At 42.2% G+C, this 25,761-nt stretch overlaps 2 protein-coding genes across 2 annotated transcripts in view; both read right to left on the reverse strand.

Moving 5' to 3' along the window:
- LOC133464897 (aminopeptidase Ey-like) overlaps positions 1-20,248 on the reverse strand; it is a 73,557-nt gene extending 53,309 nt beyond the window's left edge. Inside the window, exon 1 of the mRNA XM_061747099.1 lies at positions 20,048-20,248. The gene's annotated coding sequence lies outside the window, so the exon portion shown is untranslated. The remainder of the gene's footprint in view (positions 1-20,047) is intronic.
- Positions 20,249-21,909: 1,661 nt separating this feature from the next.
- Positions 21,910-25,761, reverse strand: part of LOC133421823 (AP-3 complex subunit sigma-2) — a 30,490-nt gene continuing 26,638 nt past the window's right edge. The window contains exon 6 of the mRNA XM_061711604.1: positions 21,910-22,248. Coding sequence (XP_061567588.1) covers positions 22,123-22,248 — 126 coding nt within the window. The 3' untranslated portion in view covers positions 21,910-22,122. The remainder of the gene's footprint in view (positions 22,249-25,761) is intronic.

Raw genomic sequence — 25,761 nt, forward strand, 5'->3', positions numbered from 1 at the left:
AGGGGGCGGTGATTTAGCGGATCGTTACGTAACGATCCGCCACCAAACCAGATGCGCCGTTTTTTCATAGTTATGCGGAAAATCCCAGAAAGCACACAATACACTGAATGTTAAAAGTTCGTTGTTTTTTGGGTGTAATTGATGTCAAGACACCCAACAAAACACAAAAAATCAAGAAAAATTTGTTTTTCATGTCACAATCCCTTTAAAAAGTAGAAACTGCTGGGGCGCATTCATACCACCTCTTTATGTCTTAGACATTGTTTGATTCAATTTAAAGTAATTCATCGTTTGCATTTTTCGAGAGAAAAACTATCTAAAATGTATCCTGATGTTGACCCTACTCGTATAAGATGTCACCTGGAGCCTCTGTTGGACGTATGTTCTGGGGTTGCACGTCTCTGACGTCATTTTGGAAGAATATTTTCGATGCTTTCTCGACCATTTGTCATATAATTATTGAACCCAACCCTATGACTGCTATATTTGGAGTTCCTATGGATGATGCACCCGTTTCCTCCTCAAGCCAATTTTATTGCATTTTCTTCTCTCATAGTCCGGAGACTTTATTATCCTCCGCAATTGGAAATCGGACAAAACCCCAACATTCATAGAATGGGTCAAAGATGTGATATCTTTTATACCTTTAGAAAAGCTCAGATACAACAGATTCAAATCTCGACAAAAATTTACAAAGGCCTGGGGCCTCATTTAAAATGGACTGCGTAGGATTCATACTAAAAGTGCACGTACACCCAAAAGCCGAAAATGCTGGGCGCAAAAAAAAATCTGGATCAAAAAAACCCTGTGCACGCAATCTTGCGCGCAATGTTCGCTTTATAAATCACAGTCCAGCTGGAAGGTTGCGCAGCTGAATCCGCCTCATATCCCGCCCTCTACACGCCCACTTCATACCAAAAATGGTATGTTTTTGCATATGAATGAGCCTGCTGAGCATGTGCAGTGGCTGCCTGCAGCCTGTTTGGCTTCAGGATGAATGAGAGGGTGTCCAGCCACCGTACTGAATTTCACTGAGATCGAGATGTTGTGGATGAGGTGGCGGACAGGAAAACCACATTATTTTGTGGTCACAGTAAAAGCAGAAAAATAAAGAGTATAAAATAAAGCGAGTGAGTGGCAGCACGCCCCCACTTTTTATAGTTTAAAAACTAACGGTAGGATTAGCCATTAACTGCAAATCACACCTTGTGCGAAGGGCCCGGCAGCCCCGCTTCACCCCCCGCTCCCCCTCCTCCCTCCCGTCTCCCCTCAGAGCTGCTCAGGGCGGGTTTATGGTTCCGCGTCACCAACGCAGAGCCTACGGCGTAGGTGCGCGTCACCGCGTACCCTACACCGTAGGCTTTTAACGCAGAACCATAATTTAGGCTTACACCCGCACGTAAAGGTTTCACGCGCGCGTAAAACTCATTATATATATAAAAAAAAATCTGTGTCCCTTTAGGGCAGAAATGAGGACGCTCTACGGACCCCCGCATTTGTTCTGTCCTAAAGCGGTGGGTGAAGGAGGTTCCCGGCGTTTTACCGCGGCAGCAGCAGCACCAGAGTCCTGACTGACGCTGAGCTTCACACACAGAGGGACACGATCAGCGCTATCATATTATAAGTCTGATATGTGATGACATTATTAAGAGTATGACATGAATCTGGCTTCATTTCACCACCTCACCGCTTGCGTCGCCAGTTCCCCGTGGCTTAAGTAAATTCTTACGGGAGGGTCAGGGTTGCCGTAAAGATAAGCAGATTTTTCGGTTAGTTTTTTCTTTTTAGATCCTAGCCTTTGCGTAGATGGCGGCTTCCGCATCTTTCAAGCCCTTTTTGTGCGCAAGCAAGCTTTATAGATGAGGCCCCTGGTCGCCTTTTTTAGAATTCGTCCTTACGCTGTCTTTCCATGATGTAGCTTAGTATTATTTTGGTCATGTTTACAGTGTTACTCGGATTTGTGGAAACCCTCAACTGGACTAATGTGTAACCCTTAACCGTCCATGTGTTATTCATCTATTTATTTATTTTAGCATCATTATTACTAATGTTATTTTATTTGTGAACTTTATTTATTTTTTTTTTTTATTTTTTTTTTTTTATTTTTTTAATTTTATTTCATTATTTTTTATTTATTCTTCCTTGTTTACATATTATGTTTTACTGCTATTATCTTCTTTGTATGTGGGAACTGGGGAGGGTGGGATGTATGTAGGGTTGTTTGTCTTAAAAAATTTTGAAAAATCTTATAAAGTTATAAAAAAAAAAGTAGAAACTGTACACTTTGCAGAGGTTTTCTTCTCGGCTTTAGTGGGAGATTATATTTGTCTTCCTGCTCAATAATCAGAATCATTTCAGATGATCGGTTCTAGTAACAGATGTGTGTCACTTAACTTTACTGTTTATGGCTAAATACTTCACACAATGTCCAAATACACCCTAAGGAATGTTTCTTTTTTACAAAAATTGCCTTTTGCACTACCATCTTAGTACTAGTAAATGTTGTATTTATTTATGTGAACTTTTTTAGGAATGTTTAGGAATTTTTAGGAATGTCTTGTCTATCTGTTGTGTTTCACCGAGGGAAGTGGGAAACGTCCTCTCGATTCTTTGTATGTCTTAACATGTGAAGAATTGACAATAAAGCTACTTTGACTTTGACTTTGACAGATGCTGCTGAAATGAAGCGAAATGAAGCGAACCTGCAGCGAACGGCGTCGCTCGCGTCTCGTCCCATCTGCCGCGGGAAACGCAGACACTGCGGTTTTGGTTTCCTCGTCAACATCCTGTGTAACTACTTTGGCCTCATCTGCACCAACGTTTGCACCTGCAGCTGCGACCGCAGGAACATCTGTGGACCCGTTAATCTGTCGGCAGGTGAGAACCGGCGGGTCAAGGCTCTGCCGTGCAACAAGTGCACCAGAGTGCATGCATAGCTTCTGGAAATGTAACGCTTAAAGAGTTCAGGCACATGCTCATAGTTGACCGAACCACCTTTGGGTTGTTGCATATTGCATCGTTTATTCATTTCAGCCCCGAGCAGCGTGACCTTTTCGGGCCGCCGAGTAAAGTCTCTGCTCAGATCAGAAAGATTCTTGATGCCATTCGTGTATTTGTAAAAGTGAAGCCTCTCCTCTGGGAAATATCAAGAAGAAGAAGAAGAAACGCCGACCAAACCAAGCGAAGCTGGTAAACGCCTTCATCTTTTCACGTATTGACTATGGCCATGCACTTCTCTCCGGTCTACCTGCAAAATCCATCCACTGCCTCCAACTGGTTCAGAACAGCTGCAAGATTGCTCACCGGTTCCAAAAAGTCAGCACACATAACCCCTGACCCCTTCCACACGTAGCTGGGTATTTTTAAAACCGAATATTTCCCCCCCTCCGTTTATAAAATTATTTGTATCCACATTACATCTTTTAAAAAAAAAAAACCCTTCCACACTTAACCGAAGATCTGCGTTTTCGACCACATTCATAAGCATTCCAAACCTGTAGATCATCTGCGCCTCCGCGGCGCAGCTTCCCCGGCAGGCGCGTCTCTCGGTAACGAGCCCAAGTCCCCCCGTGTCCCACCACGGAGCTGGTGCGTTAATCGACGCAGCCCTACGCCGTAGGGTACGGCGTAGGGTACGGCGTAGGGTGCGCGTCGCCACAATCCCTACGTCACAATCCCTCTGCGTCGGTGTAACGCAGTAAACGGTGGTCTAGAACAGAGACCATTTATTTAATAAATAGCTTGGAGAACAGATGCTGGATCATCTGTAGTTCTGTAGTAAACAAAAGGCGCACGTCAGAGCAGATTTGTTGTTGTTTTGGAGCATAATGTGACGTTCGAAAACGCAAAACTCCGGTTGTCTCTGTCTACACGCATCTACATAAACGGAGTTTTCAAAAATCTTCACTTTGCCCAGAGTTTTTTTAAACATTCGTTTATTTGCGTTTTCATGTGGATGACAGGTCCAAACGTAGGAAAATATCTTCGGTTTAGCAGATACCCGGCTACGTGTGGACGGGGTCCCTGTTCTGGCCGAACTCCACTGGCTCCCGGTCCACTACAGGATCCAGTTCAAGGTCGTCCTCCTGACCTTGAGGACATCCACCAAAAAAGCCCCAGCTACCTAAGTGATCTAATCACTGTCCATAAACCGGCACACACCCTCGCTCCAGCCACGCCACTCTCCTTCATGTTCCCTCTCCTTCATGTCCCCTCTCCAGGGCTCGTGACGATGGGACACCGTTCCTTCTCTGCCTGTGGAACTCTCTACCTGACGACCTCAGGAATGCACCTTCCGTGGAGTCCTTTAAAACGGGCCTTAAAACACTCTTCTACAAGCAGGCTTTCCCCTCAACTCTTCCCTTGACCACGTCTCTCCAGTGTTAGCGTCGCTCCATTGGTTACCCGTAAAATTCAGAATCCAATTTAAAATTTTATTACTTGCATATAAAGCCCAAAACGGCTTAGCTCCGCATTATTTGCAAGACCTGATAGTGCCTTATGTTCCTGGCAGAGCTCTCCGTTCTCAGAGTGCAGGTTTACTCGTAGTTCCTAGAGTATCTAAATGTAGATTTGGAGGGCGGGCGTTCTGCTATCAGGCACCATTACCATGGAACCAACTTCCAATCTGGGTTAAGGAGGCTGACACCACCTCCACCTTTAAAACTAAACTTAAAACCTTTCTGTTTAGTAAAGCCTATAGTTAGTGTTTAGTAAACCTCTAGCTGGTGTTGGTAAATCTCTAGGTAGTGTAAACTTTAGTGTGTCAGAGTCGCTCCTGTAGTTTCTTGTTCTGGCCCTCCCTATTCTTCTCTTTTGTACATGGTGCAGCATCCTCTGCCGGTGGTGAAGAGCATCTCTGAATGCACAACACCGGATCCTGCAGCGTGGGAGTGAGAGGGGCAGGGTAACGGCCCGGGCAAGCGGGGGAGAGGTTTGTCCCTCAAGACTCCTCTCCCTGGCCCTGCCCCTTTTCAACCTTTCCCTGACCCTGCACCCCAACCTGGGACTTGATGATTGGGCCGGAGCTTCGGGAGCTGCGTGCTGGCCTGCGGTCCCCACCCCTGGTCATCCTGTTGCTGCTTCCGCCTGCCTGCGGTCCCCACCCCCGGTCATCCCGTTGCTGCTTCCACCTGCCTGCTGTGCTGTTGACGTCCCTGACCCACCAGTCTGGCCCTCGGCAGGAGGGTCCCCCCTTATGATCCAGGTCCTGGTCCAGGTTTCTTCCTCCTAAAGAGGAGTTTTTCTTGCCACTGTTTGGCTTAAGGCTTTTCTCCCACTAGGGGAGTTTTTACCTGCCATTGTTTATGTAATAACTGCTCCGGGGTTTATGTTCTGGGTCTCTGGAAAGCGTTTAGAGACAACTTTTGTTGTATTAGACGCTATATAAATAAAATTGAATTGAATTTAATTGAACCCCTTTTATTCAAAAATGTTTTTTTTGCTGCCCACAACTTTTTATCTTATTTAGTAACTAGGCTTTGTCTTAGGGTCTTAGTCTTTTTTTTTGTTTTTAGTCTTCTTTGTACTCTGAGATCTGTTGCTTCAGGTGAAAAGCGCTATATAAATTGAAATTATTATTGTTATTGTTATTATCATTATGAAGCGACCGCCGCCCCACATAACAAAACTGTCCTCACAAACCGGCGCCGCTGGCGCGAATCTCGCTGGATACGAACTCCATCCCGGGCTCTTCTGAGCCCCGATCACCCGCCGTCTGGAACAGATTAAATCTGGAGTCATCAGACCGCATGCCTCAAACTTTAAGGCTTCTGAGTAAATTGAAACCTTTTCTTTGAGTCTGATTAGCCTGATTGTGCCGTGATTTCTGCAGGCAGATGTTGAGTCCCGGCCCGGCGGGTTCTGAACCAGAGGAGCATCTCCAGTCAGGATGTTTTCTTCCCACGAGGCGGTTTCCAGACCAGGAACATGCTCCTGCACCTTCAGGGTTAAACGCGAACAGCGCTGCCAGCTGCAGCGTGTTAGCGACTACAGTACTTTTCCAGTGGGAACCTTTTTGCTTAGTTGGATCCAGATGGCGACTCTCTCCTTGGCCAGGGAGTGAATATACGACATGAACGCATAATTCACAAGACAAAGGGAGACGCTCTGAATACCGCTTATAGAAGCATTTTATTTAGAAGAAACAAACATGTCATATTATGGGATTTGGGGGAATGTCTCTGCACGAGAGCGGGAGCGGAGCCTGAGCGGTGAGAGGTCAGGAGTCTAACGTCGTCTAACGTGGTTCCTCTTGCTGAGGTGAGGGGGGGGGGGGGGGGGGCGTCACCGTGGGAGACTGATAGCAGATAGACGTTCACGCACGAGTCTCTCATCTCTCAGGCTGCCGGGAGACCAGTGAGCAAGGCCAGAGGAATGTCAGGGATGCGGAAAACTGGACCCCAAGTTGTTGTTGTGGTTTTCTACACGTTTATTTACTGCGCGACTTAAAGGAGACCTATTTTAAACAGGCCTTGAATGTCTTAAAAACAAGCTTTTGATTGTTTTTGCTAAATAAATTAGAAATTCAGCCTCTAAACCATGTCTTTATCTTCCCAGTCTCTAACCTCATTATCTATGCAGGATTCTGAGTGGGCGGGGCTATGATAATGAGGCTCTGTGCTGATTGGCTGCCTGAATGACGCGATACACCGCTACGGAAAAATAGCTCCGGCTCCGGCCGGAGGAGTTAGTTGTTAGTGGTTTCACGCATCGGAGGACAAACTATGTAAATCGCTCCCTTCGTTACGTAAAGCAGAATCCTATTGGCTCGTAGATCCACATCACACTGGACGATCATCCGGGCGGCTGTACAGACACTGCAGAATCTGGTTGTTTCCTCCTTCTCTGAGTTGCTGAGGGGAGACCACTTTATATATGTTAAAGCAAGAGAAAACCTGGTTTTCAGAATCGGTCCCCTTTAATCTAGATATTTCAACTTTTTTTCTCGAAATTTTGACTTTTTTCTCGACATTTCAACTTTTTTTTCGACATTTCAACTTTTTTCTTGAAATTGTACTTCAACATTAATTTCGCATTTCCACTTTTTTCTCGACTTTTTTTTCTCGACATTTCCACTTTTTTTCTCGACATTTCCACTTTTTTTCTCGACATTTCAACTTTTTTTTCTCGACATTTTGACTTATTTTCTCAACATTTCGACTGGCGGAGCTGAGGGGAGAACAATTTATATATGTTAAAGCAAGAGAAAACCTGTTTTTCATAATAGGTCCACTTTAAATAATTAAGGATTCCAGGGAGAAGTGCTCCGTCTTCTTGACTGCCCCTCCGAGGTGGTTATGGAGAAAATGATAATAGAGATAGTTTCTGAGGATTCAGGAGGAATCTCTGTATGCATGGGGGGGATTCAAACATCTGGAGCGTCATCATCATCATCATCATCATCATCATCATCATCATCATCATCGTCACCTCACGTCCCAGATGTTTACAGACACTTGTTGATGGAATAAGAGACGATGGACGACGGTAAACATCACTCTGATCAGAAGATGTTCAGACGTGCTTCTGCCTTCAAGTTCAAGTTCATTCTGAGCTCATATTTTCCATTTCAACATCTGACATGATGCTTATGTTGTTTTGGGACATAAATAAATACGAGGCCCCGGCGGAGCTCCACAGCTGGGAGAAGGTGTTGGAGCTGCAGACGTCTCCACTTCTGACCCTTTTGTCCCATTTACAGACTTATGAAGTCTCTTTTTATTATTATTTTACAGCCATGAACTCGAAGATTTAAGTTGGAGACGGGTGGAGCCCGGGATGTTTTATGAATTCATTTGAACTCAGGGTAAGTTTACTGTTGAAGCGAAGCGAGCGGGAAATGCAGTTGAAAAGTCCAGCGGTCCCAACGTACGTGTTGGGTCTTGTGTTTGCAGCCTAGCAACAACCAAACATCGTGTGCAGGGCTGGCAGATACAGGAGAACCTCCTGAGTGACTGAAAACTCACAGGACACGAGTGCTGGAGTCTGAAACCAGAAGAAAGAGCTGGAGTCTGAGGCCCCGTTTCCACATAGTATTTACAAAAACGGATATTTCCCCCTCTAGGTTTTGAAAAATTCCATCGTTTACACGAGATCGTTTTCAAAATCTCTTCGTTTACACGAATCCGCATAAATACGCTGTTAAGGTGCTATGAGCCAATCAGAATCCTGGAAAAACATCAACAAATGACACGTGTAACTTCCAGTTAAGGCTGATTTATGGTCCCGCGTTACACCAACGCAGAGCTACGGCGTAGGGTACGCGGCGACGCACACCGTACGGCGCGCATCGCCGCGTACCCTACGCCGTAGCTCTGCGTCGATTTAACGCAGGACCATAATTCAGGCTTTACTTCCAAGACGGAACGAGAGTCTTTGGTTTGGAGTGACAGAGAAGTGGAGTTACTTTTAAGTGTGACATTAGAATATAAAACAGGTAAAATACAAGAAAATATTGACGGTTACAAACTAATTGCACACAGGTGTCACTCATGACGCTGGTGACGTTTCTGTCTCATAATGTGACGTTCTGAAGCCTAAATGTCCTTTTCCCTCCGTATACAAGCAAACGTGAAGACGGAGTTTTTGAAAATCTCCACTTTGGCCGGAGTTTTCAGAAATGATGGTTTTTGGAGACTTTGAGCTTCGTTTTCGTGTAAACGAACGAACAAAACGCATGAAAACGCCTCCGTTTTTGCTCCGTGTAAACGGGGCCTGAGACCAGAAGAGAAGAGCTGGAGTCTGTGCTGCGTTCCTGCAACCACGTCTCGGGGAATCATTGAACTGCTTTCCTGATATTTCCGCTGTGGAAAAATCAACCGCTGAAAAGGAGCCGCGAGCCCTGGCAGAAGTCCCAGCTGAACAAGACTCATCCCGATGCATCTGCAGCCGGCTGGCTCTCGTGCAGCATCAGTCCGTCTCCCGGCGCTGAAAACGCCTCTGAGACCTCGGGATGAACCTGGTGGGACACGGCCAAGCCGCCATCACTCTATAGAATAACTGACCCCGTAACGGCTGCGTAACCCTCAGATTGATGTGCAACAACTGCCCCGAGTTCATCGCTCTCATCTTTCCTCCTTACGCAAGTTAACACCCACTTGAATCCTGCAGAGCGACAGAATAACCTCTGGAAACCACTACAGTGCCCCGTTTCCTCCTCCCTCAGGGTTTAGGAGAGGAAGACGCAGCCAGGTGCTGCTCATCATCATCATCATCATCATCATCATCATCATCATCATCATCATCAGCCCTCGGATGAAGAACCTGATCAGCAGCAAATGTGCCGACCTCAATAAAAACAGATGTTATGGGAGTTAACTGGATTCAAGACTAAGGGCCGGATTTACTAAAGGTTTGCGTGCGTAAAAACGTGTGCAAACTTGACATCACCCGCAAACCAAAGTGCCAGCTGATCTACTAACAGCGTGCAAAGACGACTGCGTCTCTCAAATGAGCGAAATAGCACACGCAATTCATTTAGTACTTTTGCCCTGATGAATAATCAATATGGGGCGTACCCGGCAGAAAGCGCTAAATACTGGGAGGGGAAGATGCAAATATGTCCATTTACCACACGCAATGAGATTTACCAAGCCTGAAAGTTATTGCGCGTATTGTGATTGCGTCTGTATTTAATACGTTTGAAAGGAAGGTGCTAATCTGCTGCTGCTGTTATTGTGGCAAGGAGGCGACATCCAAAATCAAAGAATAGCCTACGCAGAGAGAGAGTCTTTATTCTGCTGCATGCTATTTTAAAAATGGTTGCACAAGTTTTATTAAAGGCCACTTTTTCTTTAGTTCTCCGCCTTATATCTTAATACCTTCTCTTAATGTGCCCCCCTCCACTCGCCCACAAGCAGGCCAAGCCTTTCTGCAAAACTTTGTATTTTATTGATTATTTATCTTATTGAACGTGAAATCATCCTTCGTAAATTACATTTAAAAAATACATTTACAAAAAAAACGATTTTTTTAGTTATATTTGCGCGCCCTGCTTTGCTCCGAGTCTGCGCCCACTCGCCGCCGACTCTGCTCCACCTGCGCGGACTCTGCGCCGAGTCTGCGCCACCCCGTTCTATGTGAAAAAGGCTTAACTCAGAGGGGGAACACTGAGTCTTTTTTTAGACATTTTGTTCACATTTTCACTGTCAACTGCGGATTCTGGTGTTTTCTTCTTTGCAGCAAGTTTAAACAAATCCTCCTCCATTACACTATCCTCCTCTCCATCCAACACAGACTCAGCCATCCCGGTGGCAGTCTGTCCAGTCAGCCCCTTCAACAGAGCCTGACTTCCAGACTCTGCCATCTAGCTCTGTAAACCGGTCGCTTCGCTCTGCACAAAAACCTGCGCCCCACTTTGCGCTGCGCCCGGCGCCCCGCCCGGCGCAGCAGAGCCGGCTGTCAGCTCTGACAGCCGGCTCTGCTGCCTGCCGTTTCCCCGCTCTGTCGGGGCATGAACGGATCAACTTGATATATTGAAAACATGTATATGACCTCGTTGTGTGTTACGAGTAAAACGTTTTCAGTCAAAGTAAAATGTGCGCTTCCTTGCATTATTTACATCTAAGTGATTTGATTTCTCCACATGTTTTAGACAGATTATTAATAGGAAAGCAGTAAGAATGCACTTTTTTCCTTAAAATGCTGTCCTACAGGACTGATTTTGTGCCCGCCTTAATAAGCCTCGTGCCCCCTCTGAATATTTGCTCTGGCGCCGACCCTGTCTCTAACTCCAACTCGTCGCATTTCATTTTGCGCTTGCAACTATCCTGCTTTCCATCCAAACTCTCCATGGCGCAAAGTTTGCGCTCGCAAACCGTAAGACGCGCAACACCTCATTTAAATACTGAGGTTTGCACCTGTTATCAATTGCGCACGCAATCTTAGTTGATCACCTGCAAATCACACAACAACAGCACGGGCAAACTTTTTCAGTGCACACGCAATTCAGTACTCTTTATTTAGGATCTTAGTAAATCAGGCCCAAAGTGTATTAATACAATACAGAGGTTGTTGCTGCACATCTGTGTGAAAAGTACAGTTTCTAAGGCGCTTGTCGATATTTCCACATATATTTCCGCAGGTAATTTACCCCGAGATTAGACCGTGTATAACCCTTTTCCACCAAACCGGTTCCAGAGCTGGTTCTGGTTCTGGTTCTGGTTCTGGTTCTGGTTCTGGGCCAGTGCTGAGTTTGGAACCAAGTTTTCTGTTTCCACTGACAAAGAACTGGCTCCGGTTCCAAGGTAGCACCAAGTTATTAAGTTATTAAGACCAACAGCAACAGCAAGACTGAGAGACGGAGACATTTTCAATAAGAATGATTCTGGATGCAGCAAAGCATCATGGGAGGAGGAGACAACGTGTCTTTTAGACTACGTTCACACTGCAGGCCTTAATGCTCAATTCAGATTTTTTTCCCATATCTGATTTTTTTGTGTGTGTCTGTTCACATTATCTTTTAAAATGTGTCCTATATCAGACTGGAGTGTGAACGCATCGCGGCCTGAACTGACCCGCATGTGCAGAGGAACAATAATAAAGACGTCACACGCAGCACGCCGTATGTTGGGCTAAAGGTAGCTCTGCTCTCCGGAGTGTCAGGCTCCTCTTCGCCGGTGTCGACAGAGCTATCCAGCAGCTCTAGCGGCTGACAGCTGGGTTTATCACCTAACCCAGCTCGTTGTAAAACGGGCAGGTTATGCGACCACGACCGCTTCGCTGATTTGAATCCTTAGCTTCTTTATTTAGTAATATGCTTAAATTCAGCGGGTTGTCTCGTCTGATCTGAGGTCGTAGGCGAAAAAGAGGTGAGCGCGGGGGAGGGAGGAGGAGAAGCGGAGGGACCCCCGCCGTCTCCCGGGTCTCCCCCGCGGCTCGGGGCTCTGCGTGTGACGTCAAAGTCGCATTAATTCCGACCTGGCTGTTCACACTGAGGTCATTGCAAAACCTCAGACCTGTATCCGATTTAGAACCACATATGGAAGAACCTGAATCTGATTTGAAAAGATCAGATTCCATGTGACTTGTGCTGTTCACACTGTCATAAACTAATCAGATCTGATTCACATATGAGCAAAACATCGGATTTGGGTCACTGGGAACTGCAGTGTGAACGTAGTCTTAGACTACTTTGACGTCACTTGAGAGCGGTAGCCCTCGACATCCTGAAATTCTGGATGAAATCTGTCTCTGTAAAGATGTTCATCACATCATGATCCCACCACTCGTGACTCCGAGTCGCATCCACACACAGCTCTCTACAGACGATGCATCCACACACACCTCTCTACAGACGAGGCAGCCATCGCTCCACAAAAAGCCATTATTAAGAATGCGTCTTTCTTTCTCCTCCTTCTCCTCTTCATCAACACTTGCTCACAGTTTCGTCGGCTTCCACCACACAACAACTTCAGAATATCCCCATGTATCTCACTTCTGTTCCTCCATGTTTACGCCGTATGACGGCGTCGTTATTGTTCCTCTGCACATGCGGGTCAGTTCAGGCCGCGATGCGTTCACACTCCAGTCTGATATAGGACACATTTTAAAAGATAATGTGAACAGACACACAAAAGAATCTGATATGGGAAAAAATGGGAATTGAGCATTAAGGCCTGCAGTGTGAACGTAGTCTTAGAGACGTTGGTCCATGGAGGAGCTACGTGGACCAAGTCCTGTTAGAGCAGATACCTGGTTGTTGCTGCAACTTTCACGCAAACGCAGCGACGTAACTGACGTTTGCAGAGACGTAATGACGTGGCTCCTCTTAGCACCCGAGCTGTGGAAAAACAAACCAGTTCTCAGCTGGTTCTCAAGTTGAACGAGTTGTGAACCAGAACCAGCCCTGGAACCAGTTTGGTGAAAAAGGGGTAGTTGTATGTCTGTAATCGATACACCACAAAACCTGAGGTTAAGAAGTATTATTGATCCGAATGAACCTCGAGTCACTGGCGTAACCTGCAAAGTTGCACTTTCAATAGGACAAAGTAATAAAAACACACGTTTGAGCATGAAGTGTCTCTTGACCCATAAACCCTTGAGAGGACGGGCCAGCTACAGAAAACAGGTTTTATTAAAGGTTTAGAAGATTAGTTTTAAAGTTCTTTGTATGAATTCTACACTTAAAAACAACAGTTTGACTCAGATAATAATTTAACCCTCTGACTTGTTGCATGATTCCAGCTGAGCGGTTTTCTTACTTTCCAATAAAGTAAAGCATTGTGAGTACACAGTGGATTAACGAGGTTATGTCCTTTTTAAAAGTAGAGAAAATTAGATACTCAAGAAGGGGAAACTTGAACAAATTCTATAATAAATGGAAAACTTTTATGGACTTTTTTGCGACAACGTAACCCCCCCCACACCCTTTTTATTTATTTATTATTATTGTTTTTATTATTTTTATTTTTTACTTGGGTTTTCTTTTTTTAAGATCTTTACTTTTTGTCTATCCTTATGTTTATATGCCCAGTTAATTATTTCATACAGACTATGTATATTTTATTATATTGTTTATCTCGTCTTGTTTTGTATTATCGTTATTTGTTCTTAAAAAATATGTAAATCTAAATTCTCGGATGCATACAACCACGTTCATTGCTGTCACCAATGTGCCCTGGTGTATGTAAGTGCCTTTGTTACTTTTGCATCAATAAAAAAATATGAAACAAAGTAAAGCATGGTTCTAAACTCTTCTTCTGTTGTTCATAAATGCTAGTGAATCACTAGCAAGAGAGTCGTGGCTCCACGGCTCCAATAAACCATCAGTGAAGTGGCTTTAATGTCAATTTAAAAGGTTTTAGTCACGCTGCGGTAACAAAAGTAACAAAGTTTGTGGTGATGCGAAGAACTCCCTAAAGAAACAGTTTATTCCTTGTACTGCACCACTAAAGACTCTTTTAGGGAAACTTCAATCCTCTATGCAGGATGCTTTATCGTGAAATAGAAGTTTTTTTTATTAAAAACTAGTACTAAGGCATATTTAATCTGGGTTTATCTGGAGGGAGATGTCGGAGCTTTACCTGAGAACAGCAGTTTTCCCACTCAGTGTGTTTCCCTGCACGTCTAAATCAAGTTACTGGCAACAATCCAGCTAAGATTAAACTGGAGTTTCCCAGAAATCCAAGTAAACGTGAGCGAGAAGACCATCGATTACTGAGTGAGGAGGTTCCACTCCATGACACTAGGTGGCGTTCTTCCGGTTCCTTCTTTGTTGTTCGTCTTCTTCTCCTGCTGTGTTGATATTCTGGCGTTCGTGGTGTCGTCACGTCCAGAAATTCCCGGGGCCGTCAGTAGCTCGGCTAAACGTGGGTTGGTAAACATGCTGGAATAACTCGGATTGAGACACACCGCAAAGACGACACCCACGTTCTGCGCAGTCTGTGTTTCAATTTGCTGCGATTTTTTCGGAGAAGAGCCGCAGGGGCGCAGCAGCAGCTCGGATCGCCAGGTCAACCTGCCGTCGTCCCGGGGAGAAACCTGCAGCTCTGTGGAGAATTATTTATCCAATTATCCAAATAACACCTGTTAAGAAATTTGACTCTACGTTTTCGGAGATGAGAAGAGCCGTCGGCCCCGGAGCAGCAGCAGCTCACAGCCCGAGAACAGACGTGATCGCCGGGTCAACCTGCGCCGTCGTCCCGGGGAGAAACCTGCAGCTCTGTGGAGAATTACCGCTGGCTGAAATAAATCATTTAGGAAGATAAATGTTGGTTTAACAGATGAAATCTAACAGTTGTAGCTACGCCTGTTTAGAAATTTGCTCCGAAAATTTGGGGATTTCTGCCTGCCGGCTCCGGAGCTGATTTATGGTTCCGCGTTAAATCGACGCAGAGTCTACGGCGTAGGGTACGGCGTACGGTGTGCGTCGCCGCGTGACCTACGCCGTAGGCTCTGCGTTGGTGTAACGCAGAACCATAAATCAGCCTTTATTCTGGCGAGGTTTGAAAAAGACTTTGCAACAACGAGCAAGCGGGTGATTATGTACATTCACTGAGTGAATATTATGAAAGTAAAATATATATTTCTCACTAGAAATGTAATCAAAACGCATTTTTATGTAGAAACTAACTCAAAATATTGATTTTATTCACTAAAAAATAAGAAATGTCCGCCATGTTTTTTTTTTTATTCACTCCGCAAATGACGACGAAGCATTCTGGGAAATTCTGGGAACAGCCAATCACAGAGTGAGCTGTTTGACCGACCGCCGACGCGAAGGTGTAAACATGGCTAGAGAGGAACCCATCTGTTTAACCTGAGTGATCGAGGCAGCGTACGGGAGCTGTGCATTGATCGGTCCAGATGACGGAAATGAAGGGAATGAGTTGAAGCAAGAGCATGGTGCACGGTGTTGCTCTGACGTCGCCCACGTACGGAGATGTTTTGCAATGATGCAGAAAAAAACAAGTCTGTGTAATTGTTACGTCAAGATTGGACTGCTGTGAGCGGGACATCCTAAATGACTCTAAATCCAAAACGCTGCAGCAAGACTTCTGACAGGGATGAGCACGAGAGATCACATTTCTACAATCTCTTGGCTTCCTGTCAAGTCTCAGTTTCATCATCTAGTTTTTGCACATGGAAGCTCAGCTCCTCCTGACCCTAAAGACCTTCAAACTCAGCACTTTTCTCCACATGGTGTGGGAGTGCCCCCCCGTCCCTCGATTTTGGCAGGGCGTGGCCGCTGAGCTGACGACACTCATATCAGAGACGTTACCTGTGACCATACCAGTGTTATTACTGAATGATCTCTACGCACTTCCAGTCCCTGAACGTCAGAAACGGGTCATATTAGCAGGTCTAACAGCTGCTAAGAAAATGATAGCAGTACGTTGGAAGCCCCCTTATACTTTGTCCATAAAACAATGGATCTTGACTTTTCTTGATGTTACTTACATGGAGTTATCGACAGCCCGTATAAATGTGAATATGTGGCTCACCACAGCTGAAGCACTGAAGCGCTTACTCTGATCCTCGTGGTTTTTGTTGTGTATCTGACTTAACTCACTTAGCACCGTGAGGCATCCATAGATTTATCTATATTAACTGTTTCACAAGTCCACGAGTCTCTCTCTCCCTTTTTTTTTCAATATTTCCAATATTCAGGTTTTAAAAGGAGTAACCCAGGGCTCATATTGGGGTTTTTAAAAACCCGAATATGAGAAAATTCGGGTTATTCAAAGGGGTTATTGGTGTTTACATGGCCGTGTAACCGGGTTATTGCCGATATTGAGGATCATTCATAAAACAAATTACAGAGAACACACCAACAGATTATTTATTAATTCAGGACTTATTAAATTTAAAGAAATAGTTGAGTTACAGACATTATTAGTTATGCATAGGGCAAAAAGAAAAGTATTACCAAGTAATCTGCAGCAGTTGTTTGTTTTTTCGAATCCAGAAGATATAAATCATAGAAGGAAATATCATTTCAAACATCAGTATGCAAGGACCACTCTCAAGCAGATGTGTATATCGGTTGTGGGAGTAAAACGGTGGAACTCTCTACAGAATGATTTAAGGAATGTACAAATTTACTTAGGTTCAAAAAAATGTATAAAGATAAAATATTTAAGTTATATGATCATGAATAGGCTGGGACTTAAGCAGTATAATTGATATATGTGGTTGGTTCTATTTAAGAGTATATTTTATTGTAAATATTGGTTACATTGACTGTTCTTTTTGTTTCAGTATTGAATAAGGGGCAGGTAAAATAAGACTTGTCTTCATCCTGCTCCTTTTCAGTCATGGGTGTGTAGATTGACCACCATGCACGAAATAAATAAATAAATAATATTCGGGTTTTAAAAGGGTTATTGATGCATGGAAACGTCAAGTCACTAAAACAAGTTGACATGTTTTTCTGAGCGCAGTGTAAAACATAAAACTGGTTTTAGGTCAGTAAGGACAACAAAATACAAACATAAGGTTCACTGCCCATTTTTGAGAAAAAAAAAGATTTTAAGTGCTTATAGTATGGAAATACGGTAAATGAATTTTGAATCTAGACTTTATTGCAATTAACTGGATTATGACAGAACTGACCTGGATTGAGTTTAATTCGACTGCACATGACTCGTATTGTTAAGTGTCTTGAGATGACTCTTGTTGTAAACCGGTGACCTACAAATTAAGCTTTATTGAATTGAATGAGGGGAAAAAAATAACTTTCCCTTGGCCCGAGGCAGAGCAGGATAATCCTTCACGTGGGAGTGTTTCTGCTGTCAAGTACTTTCATGGAGCAGTAAAACAACTAAAGATCTATGTGGTGATTTTAACAGATACTCTGGAAGTGCTGAGTAAGGTTAGCAAGAAAAACATTCATCGCCCGCGGATCAAACGCGCTGGATATGATTATATGTTCTGTACGTGTTCTGTCCAGACAGACAGACACGTCAGTGGGAAATCCTCACAAACAAAACTATTACAGTAATGTTTGTCAAACGGGACTGGCAGGTTCTGAGACACCCAGAACGTTTTCTGACAAACTCAAAAGCACATGTAAGATTAGTATTCACATTCATTACTCAGGTAGAAGTATAGATACTAGAGTTTAAAAATACTCCTGTACAAGTTGAAGTATCAACTCAAGTTTTTTACTCAAGTAAAAGTATAAAAGTACTGGTTTCAAAACTACTTAAAGTATAAAAGTAAAAGTAATGTAAGGGGGAAAAAAGCCATTAAGGACAGAAGCCATTGAAAATGAATGAATCTTAGTATAATGTAAATATATTAAAGAAGCATATATGTGTACTATTGAGCATTAACATGTGTTAATATAAATATATTAAAGAAGCATATATGTGTACTATTGAGCATTAACATGTGTTAATATAAATATATTAAAGAAGCATATATGTGTACTATTGAGCATTAACATGTGTTTCAGAGAGCAGCAGATATGATGACTAGTTGTCTATAAGTATTGTAATGGTGCAAAAAGTCAAACTTCATGTTCATGTTATCATTTATCCTAACCTTTATTGGAATGTACATCCAAGTTTAGTTGCAGGAATCTGAGGGAACGGATGTAAGAACAAAACTGGACAAGAACATCTGAAACAACCACAACCAAATTCACTCTATCCGGATGGAGCAATTTAACTGGATAGTTTTATTAAAGGCCCAAATGAAATAGAGTAACGAGGCTGTTTTTAAAATGTAAGGAGTAAAAAGTGCAGATAATTGTGTGAAAATGTAAGGAGTAAAAGTAAAAAGTCGTCTGAAAAATAATTACTCCAGTGAAGTATAGATAACCAAAATTTCTACTTAAGTAAGGTAACAAAGTATTTGTACTTCGTTACTCCTCTCCTGGAGACATTTCACCTCTCGTTGGAGCTCCAGGCAGACGGTTGTTCTGCAGCTGAAGCAGCTGAAGTCACATGTAAATCTTGTGGTCGTTGATAACGGGAGGTTACGAACCCTCCTGGGAGGAGAGTGAAGCCTAGCAGGGCTGTGGTCGATATCTGAGCTATAATCAGTCTGACACTTGCAACGGAACCTTTTGGACGAGAGGTGAAACATCTTCAAGAATTGATTTGATTTTTTTATTTATTTTTTTGTACATGTAAAAAAAAAAAAAGAAACACTTCATGAGAAGTTTAAGAAAATAACAAAACAAAACAAGGAATTTCATCCTTTAAAACTTGCTATCTTGATTTACATGTGCCAAAAAAGGAGTAGGAAGAAGTGTAAACTTTTTCAGTCCTACCCCCATTCACTGATCATTTAACCTGTATTTATAAATATTCACACACTGCTAAGTAACAGTATTGTTATTATTACTATTATATACTGTAATTATACTCACACACATACATGCATACATACCATATTTGAATATTTCTATATATTTGTACACATATGCCCATATAGATATTAATTAGTGGTGGGACTCGATTAAAATAATTAATCTAATTAATTAGAGGCTTTGTAATTAATTAATCGCAATTAATCGCATATCAATATTTGACACAAGAAGCAACATTTTTCAACATTTTGGTATATGACTGAATCATTGAATTGACACATAAATGAGTTTAAACAACAACATTGCTCCGGTAATAGGCAAATTCTTTCTTGCACAATTTGCACACAACTGTCCTTTTATCCAGGTTTCCACTCTGTAGTTTTTTAAAACTAAAATTTCCGCCCACCGAACCAGCAACCACTTCCCATCAGTTTCAGTTTCTAGTGTTGTTTCTCTTGTTGAGTTCTGTGCATAAGTATTACGGGGAACTTATACAGGAATACTCGTGCAAAGAGAAACGTTCCGCACTGTTTGGAGTGCAAAAGTAAATTGCGATTAAATGCATTATTTTTTTTTGTTGGGTTATTTTTCTGTAATTAATTAATCGTAATTAATGCGATAAAGTCTCAGTCCTAATAAATATACTAATTTACACTATGTACTGTATATATATAAATATACATACATATATATAATTTGCTGCCCATTTCTGTACATAAATATACACAGATCTACCCATTCACCCTAATAATAGTGTTATATTCAGAATCAGGAAAAGAGGCTCAGTCTCTTTCCATCCGAGCGCTGAGCGCTCCACATCCTCTCCTCACTCTTTACAGATGTGCTACAGCCAGTTATTTCTGCAGGAATTACCTCCAGAAAAACTAATGTGAACGCCAGAGCGAAACTACAGCAACTTACGCGGTTTACGCAAGAAGCATTATACTCATGCAAACCACAGAGAGGGGGGTCAGTTTCAGTTACTGACATATGGAAGTTGTGAAAGAGGGGATTCAGAAGAACCGTGACCGTTCACTGCTTTTATTAAAACGGTGGCATTAAGATGCCTTTCTATGAAGCATTAAAGTTTGTGAATAGTCATGGAAAAGAAAAACATTTGTTTCAGTTCAACTCAAGAGAAAACTGCAGCAAAAGCATCTGAACATGCAAACAGACCGGCACCTTCCCGGGGAGAAAGACACAGTTTCAGCATACCACAAAAAAAAAGAAAGCTTGGTATGCAGCGGGACTTAGAGATTTACAGCAAATAAGAAGAAAAGCACTCACCAGTCGCTGGACGTCTCCTGCTGAACGGCTCGCTCCGAGTCTGCACAGGACTTAGACGTTAGAGCGAAATGATCCATGGCTGATGTGAGACGCTCTCAGTCATCATCGGTGCGGCTGGAAGTGGGAGGTGAGGAGAGCCAGCAGGTTTTCCTGAGAACGTAGGGGAGGGAGCAGCCTCTGAAAATCCCTAAAGGAGCGGGAAGGGGGACTGCAAGAATGCGGTCGTGTCAACAGGAATGCAAACTCATTGTAATTGAGCAAGTAAGTCATCAAAAGGTACAGAGTGTTCTGCAAGTTTCACGCGGGACCAGTTAACCACGGAGAGGCTGCAGGCGCCAAGAAAAGTCCCCAAAAGAGGGAGTTCTGGGTTGGTTTCTTTACTTTATTTCATTCACCTTTGACATGGAGACAAGTCTACTTCCCTTGAAAGTCTTGACAAGATTTCATCAAAGAAAAAGAAAAATAAAACTCTACCACCAGAGTTTGACATTTCTCACCATTAAATACAGCACATGAGACAAAAAAAATTCAAGGATCATATTAAAGATTTTACAAAAGAAAAGAGAGAAAACAGTTGTGAGGATGCTGTGACTGCACATTAAAACTTTATCTGCACAATCGCACCCCGGAGAGCAACATTCATCACGGATAACAAGGATGCCAGAACGCGGGGGGGGTAAATCATGACAAAAACAGACACGGTGTTTGGCTACGATTACTCAAACACAGAAGCAAAAGAAATATTACACTGAAAAAAAAACATCAACAACAAAAAAGAATCACTCCAGAGAGAAATTAACGTCAGATTTGAAACGGGAAAATGCAAACTGGGCAGAGATGTTTATGTCCGTGTTTATTTTGGGAAGAATCGCCGGCAGGATTCAGGATTGAAAGGACTCGGTAGAGAAGCTGGAATCACGCCGGTAGTCGTGGTTTCACTCCATCAAACTTCACATTATTGTGCAAATCAGTCAGCGGGAGAACTCTGCGATGGGCGCGACGCAGAGGTCAAAGGTCGTCCAGGGCTGGAATGAGGAGGGGGGGGCATAGACATCTATACGTAGACGCCGCATCGAGTGGTTTTTCCCGCTGCTGTGATACGTCAACGTCGCCGCCATATTGGATGTTCAAGACTGCACTGGAAACTAATACAAGTAAATGGACTTATTTTCATAAAGCGCCTTTCTACAAAGAAATGTAGGTTTTACGTCTCATTTATTCATTCACACACGCACTAAGATACTTGGGAAACAGTTAGGCACCAAATATAATATTTAATTTTCTCAGACGGCAAAAATAAGAACTTTATTGATCCCACATAGGAGTAATAAAAAAGAGGAAAAAAGAACAACAAGGTAGTGCCGAAAAACAATATCCCCCCTCACAAAAATAAGAAAAATAGAGAAACATATTTTCTCATCAACAAAACAAATTTAAACATTTTCAAATAACAAAATAACATATTTGAACAATTTTTCAAACAATAAAATAACATTTCAACCATTTTTCAGACAATAAAAGAATTGAAAAAATCTGAAAAATGGTTCAAATATGTTATTTTGTTACTTGAAAATTTTAAAATATGTTTATGTAATTTCTTATTCTCTTATCTATTTCTTATTCTCTTATTTTTGTGATTTTTCTTTATTTTTTGTGAGCTGATATAACACGAATTACTCCTATGTGGGATCAATAAAGTTCTTATTTTTGCCATCTGAGAAAATTAAATATATTATATTTGGTGCCTAACTGTTCCCAAGTATATTAGTGCGTGTGTGAATGAATAAATGAGACGTAAAACATACATTTCTTTGTAGAAAGGCGCTTTATGTAAATAAGTCCATCTACTTGTATTAGTTTACAGCGCAGTCTTGAACATCCAATATGGCGGCGACGTTGACGTACAGCTCAGCGTTCGATGGGGCGTCTACGTTTATATGTCTATGGGGGGAGTCATGGGACGGTAATGAGAAGCAGCGTTGCCCTGGCGACCGCAGGGTTGATGGAGGAGGAGGTCCTGATGATGGAGGAGGTCCTGATGGAGGAGGAGGGCCGAGGGCGGAGGGCGGAGCCCCTCAGAACGGGGACAGGCTCGGCACCTTGATGTTGATGTCTCCGATGTTGATGTTCCGGGGAATCTCGGGCAGGTTCATGTTCTTCACGGCGGAGACGGCGCGCGCCGGTGCCGCCGACAGGCCGCCCTGCCCGGAGGAAACACAGAACAGGCCGTTAAAAGTAAAAAAAAAAAAAGTAAAAGTAGCTTTATTATCTACGGAGCCTGTAAGAGCTCAAGTGAAGAAAAAAGTACTTTAACGTGGCCACGTTAAAGTTAATCGAGAGCACGTTATGTGTCATCGTGAGCACAATTTATTAAAGCGGGGGTACAATTAAGAAAGCGCGCGCACATTTTGGAAAATTTTGCGCATATTATATTATATATATATATATATATATATATATATATATATATATATATATATAATATAATATAATATAATATAACGTGCACACGTTATATTCAATCGTGCTGTAATGCGTCCCTTATCAGCCATAAGGGCATTGAGATCCTTTAAACATGGATCTCCTAAGAATTTACCATGGGTTAGGCATGGCGCAAAAAGAAATGCTGGCAACTCTAGCCTCCCAACATGGTATAGTGATCAGTCTAGCCACTTTAAAAAGAATGTTTAGAGCAAGTAATCTCCGCCGCCGGAATTATGATGATCTAGGTCTCATCATTGATTTAATTTTGGGCCAACTCCAAGGCCCAGGAAGACTCCATGGGTATCGTTGGATGCACAAGAAATGCATACGGTTTGCGCGTCAGGACAGAGGAGCGAGCACTCAATTAAGGAAAACGATAGCTCGTTTAACCAAATCGTGCGCACAATTTAGTAAGAATAATGTGCACACGTTTTATTAACTCGTGTGTACGATTGATTAAATCGTGTTCATGATTTAATAACTCGTGAGCACGTTATATTAACTCGTGCGCACAATTTAATTAAACGTGCACACGAGTTAATAGAACGTGCACACGAGTTAATAGAACGTGCACACGAGTTAATAAAACGTGCACACGAGTTAATAGAACGTGCACACGAGTTAATAAAACGTGCACACGAGTTAATAAAACGTGCACACGAGTTAATAGAACGAGCACACGAGTTAATAGAACGTGCACACCAGTTAATAGAACGTGCACACCAGTTAATAGAACGTGCACACCAGTTAATAGAACGTGCACGCGAGTTAAAACGTGCACGCGAGTTAAAACGTGCACGCGAGTTAACAAAACGTGCACGCGAGTTAACAAAAGGTGCACGCGAGTTAACAAAAGGTGCACGCGAGTTAAAACGTGCACGCGAGTTAAAACGTGCACGCGAGTTAATAAAACGTGCACGCGAGTTAACAAAAGGTGCACGCGAGTTAACAAAACGTGCACGCGAGTTAACAAAAGGTGCACGCGAGTTAATAAAACGTGCACGCGAGTTAAAACGTGCACGCGAGTTAAAACGTGCACGCGAGTTAACAAAAGGTGCACGCGAGTTAACAAAAGGTGCACGCGAGTTAATAAAACGTGCACGCGAGTTAATAAAACGTGCACGCGAGTTAATAAAACGTGCACGCGAGTTAATAAAACGTGCACGCGAGTTAATAAAACGTGCACGCGAGTTAAAACGTGCACGCGAGTTAAAACGTGCACGCGAGTTAAAACGTGCACGCGAGTTAAAACGTGCACGCGAGTTAATAAAACGTGCACGCGAGTTAATAAAACGTGCACGCGAGTTAATAAAACGTGCACGCGAGTTAATTAATAAAACGTGCGCTCGATTCTGTCAACATTAAAAATATATTGCATGATCCTTCACAGGCTCCATAATTATCGATTCATCACATGTAAGACATACAAGGAATCGAGAGGACGTTTTCCCACTTCCCTCGGGGAAACATATAAAGTGCGCAGGCACAACAGATAGAAGATCTAAAAAGTTCACATAAATAAATACAACACAACACAGACATTTACTAGAACTGAGATAAGTGCAAAAGGCAATTTTTATAAGACATAAACAGTGAACAGTATATTAAAGTGAATTAAAGTGACACAGCGGTGATATTGAAAGAGACAGTTGTTTCGTAGACCTGAGTGTTCATGGAGAGTTAGAGCTCCTGCGTGACACCCGTCTAATCTCACCATGTTTGGGGCTGCTGGAGCTAATCCCATTACTGAGGAGAATTACCTGATAATCAGGTTATTGATTCAGCCCGACAACAAGTCGCTACAAACGGAACCCAATACAATACAGTCGTGCGTTTGTTTGTTTGTTTGTTGTTCTTCTTTACATTTTTGAGACAGATATTCCTCATAATTTGAACTAATCAGACGGGAACCAGCTCTAAATCACCTACGACGGTCAGAGTCAGAGAGTGGAGGCGGATGGAGGAACGTCAGCAGAGCAACGATCACCAGCCTCAGAAACCGGACCAAACCAGATACGACACGCGGTAAAAGGTATAGTTTTTTTGTTTTTAATTATAAACCACTGCCTGTAATTTTTTGAGATAGGATATTTGAGTTTTCTTAAGCTGTAAGCCATGATCGGCAATATTAAAATAATAAAAGGCTTGTAATATTTCAGTTGATTTGTAATGAATCCAGAATGTATGACATTTTTGTTTTTGTAATTTCATTACAGAAAATCACAATATTCTAATTTTCTGAGACAGTCCTGTATGTGTGTATATTAGGGCTGTTCAATTAATCGATTTTAAATCGTAATCGCGATTATGTAATTAGAACAATGTTAAAACGTGAAACCCGTAAAATCGATTTTTCACTTTTTTTTTTTTTTACCTTGTCTGCACATATTAATGATTGATACCATATTAATGATTGATGGAAATACCTCTCAATACCTGCGACAAGTGCCCCATTACACACCTCTACCTCCTTCATGGGTTGATTATTATTTAGCATGCAAAGACCCAGATTAGTTTAATTAGAAAATGTCTTGTTTTATTTAATTGGAAATATAACTTACTGTATGTTTGCAAGTGCTGATTTGATGATTTTTTTTTTCAGAGATAAAACTTTATATTTTATTATATTTTTTAAAACTTTTTTTCAACTTATTTTACAGAGCTTTGCACTTTATTCATTCATTTTTGGTTTAATAAGAGCAAAGTTTGCACTTAAAGCCCAATGGGGCAAATGTTCAATAAAAAAACAGCATATTTGAAATCATTTCTTTGCCTTTTGTCAATTCACAAAATAATCGTAATCGTAATCGAAAATCGGATTTTGAGATTTTTGGGCAAAATCGAACAGCCCTAGTGTATATATATGTATATATGTGTGTGTGTGTATATATATATATATATATATATATATATATATATATATATATATATATATATATATATATATATATATATAGTACACATAAGACTCCAAAGTATATATACACATATATATATATATATATATATACACACACACACACACACACACACACAAGGCCTATTTTTCAGATCCCACTTCAAAAATAACCAATTTAAAATGAGTGTATATAAAAATGTATTTGAATAAAATGATAAGGAAACGAATCGCACGTAACACATGCAGGATGGGAAGTGTAGAAATGCAGTGTAGATATTTAAATGTCTCAGTCTGACTGAATCTATCACAACATTTCTTATCAGCCGTCTGG

The sequence above is a fragment of the Cololabis saira genome, chromosome 2 (assembly GCF_033807715.1).
Source record: "Cololabis saira isolate AMF1-May2022 chromosome 2, fColSai1.1, whole genome shotgun sequence".
Lineage (NCBI taxonomy): Eukaryota > Metazoa > Chordata > Actinopteri > Beloniformes > Belonidae > Cololabis > Cololabis saira.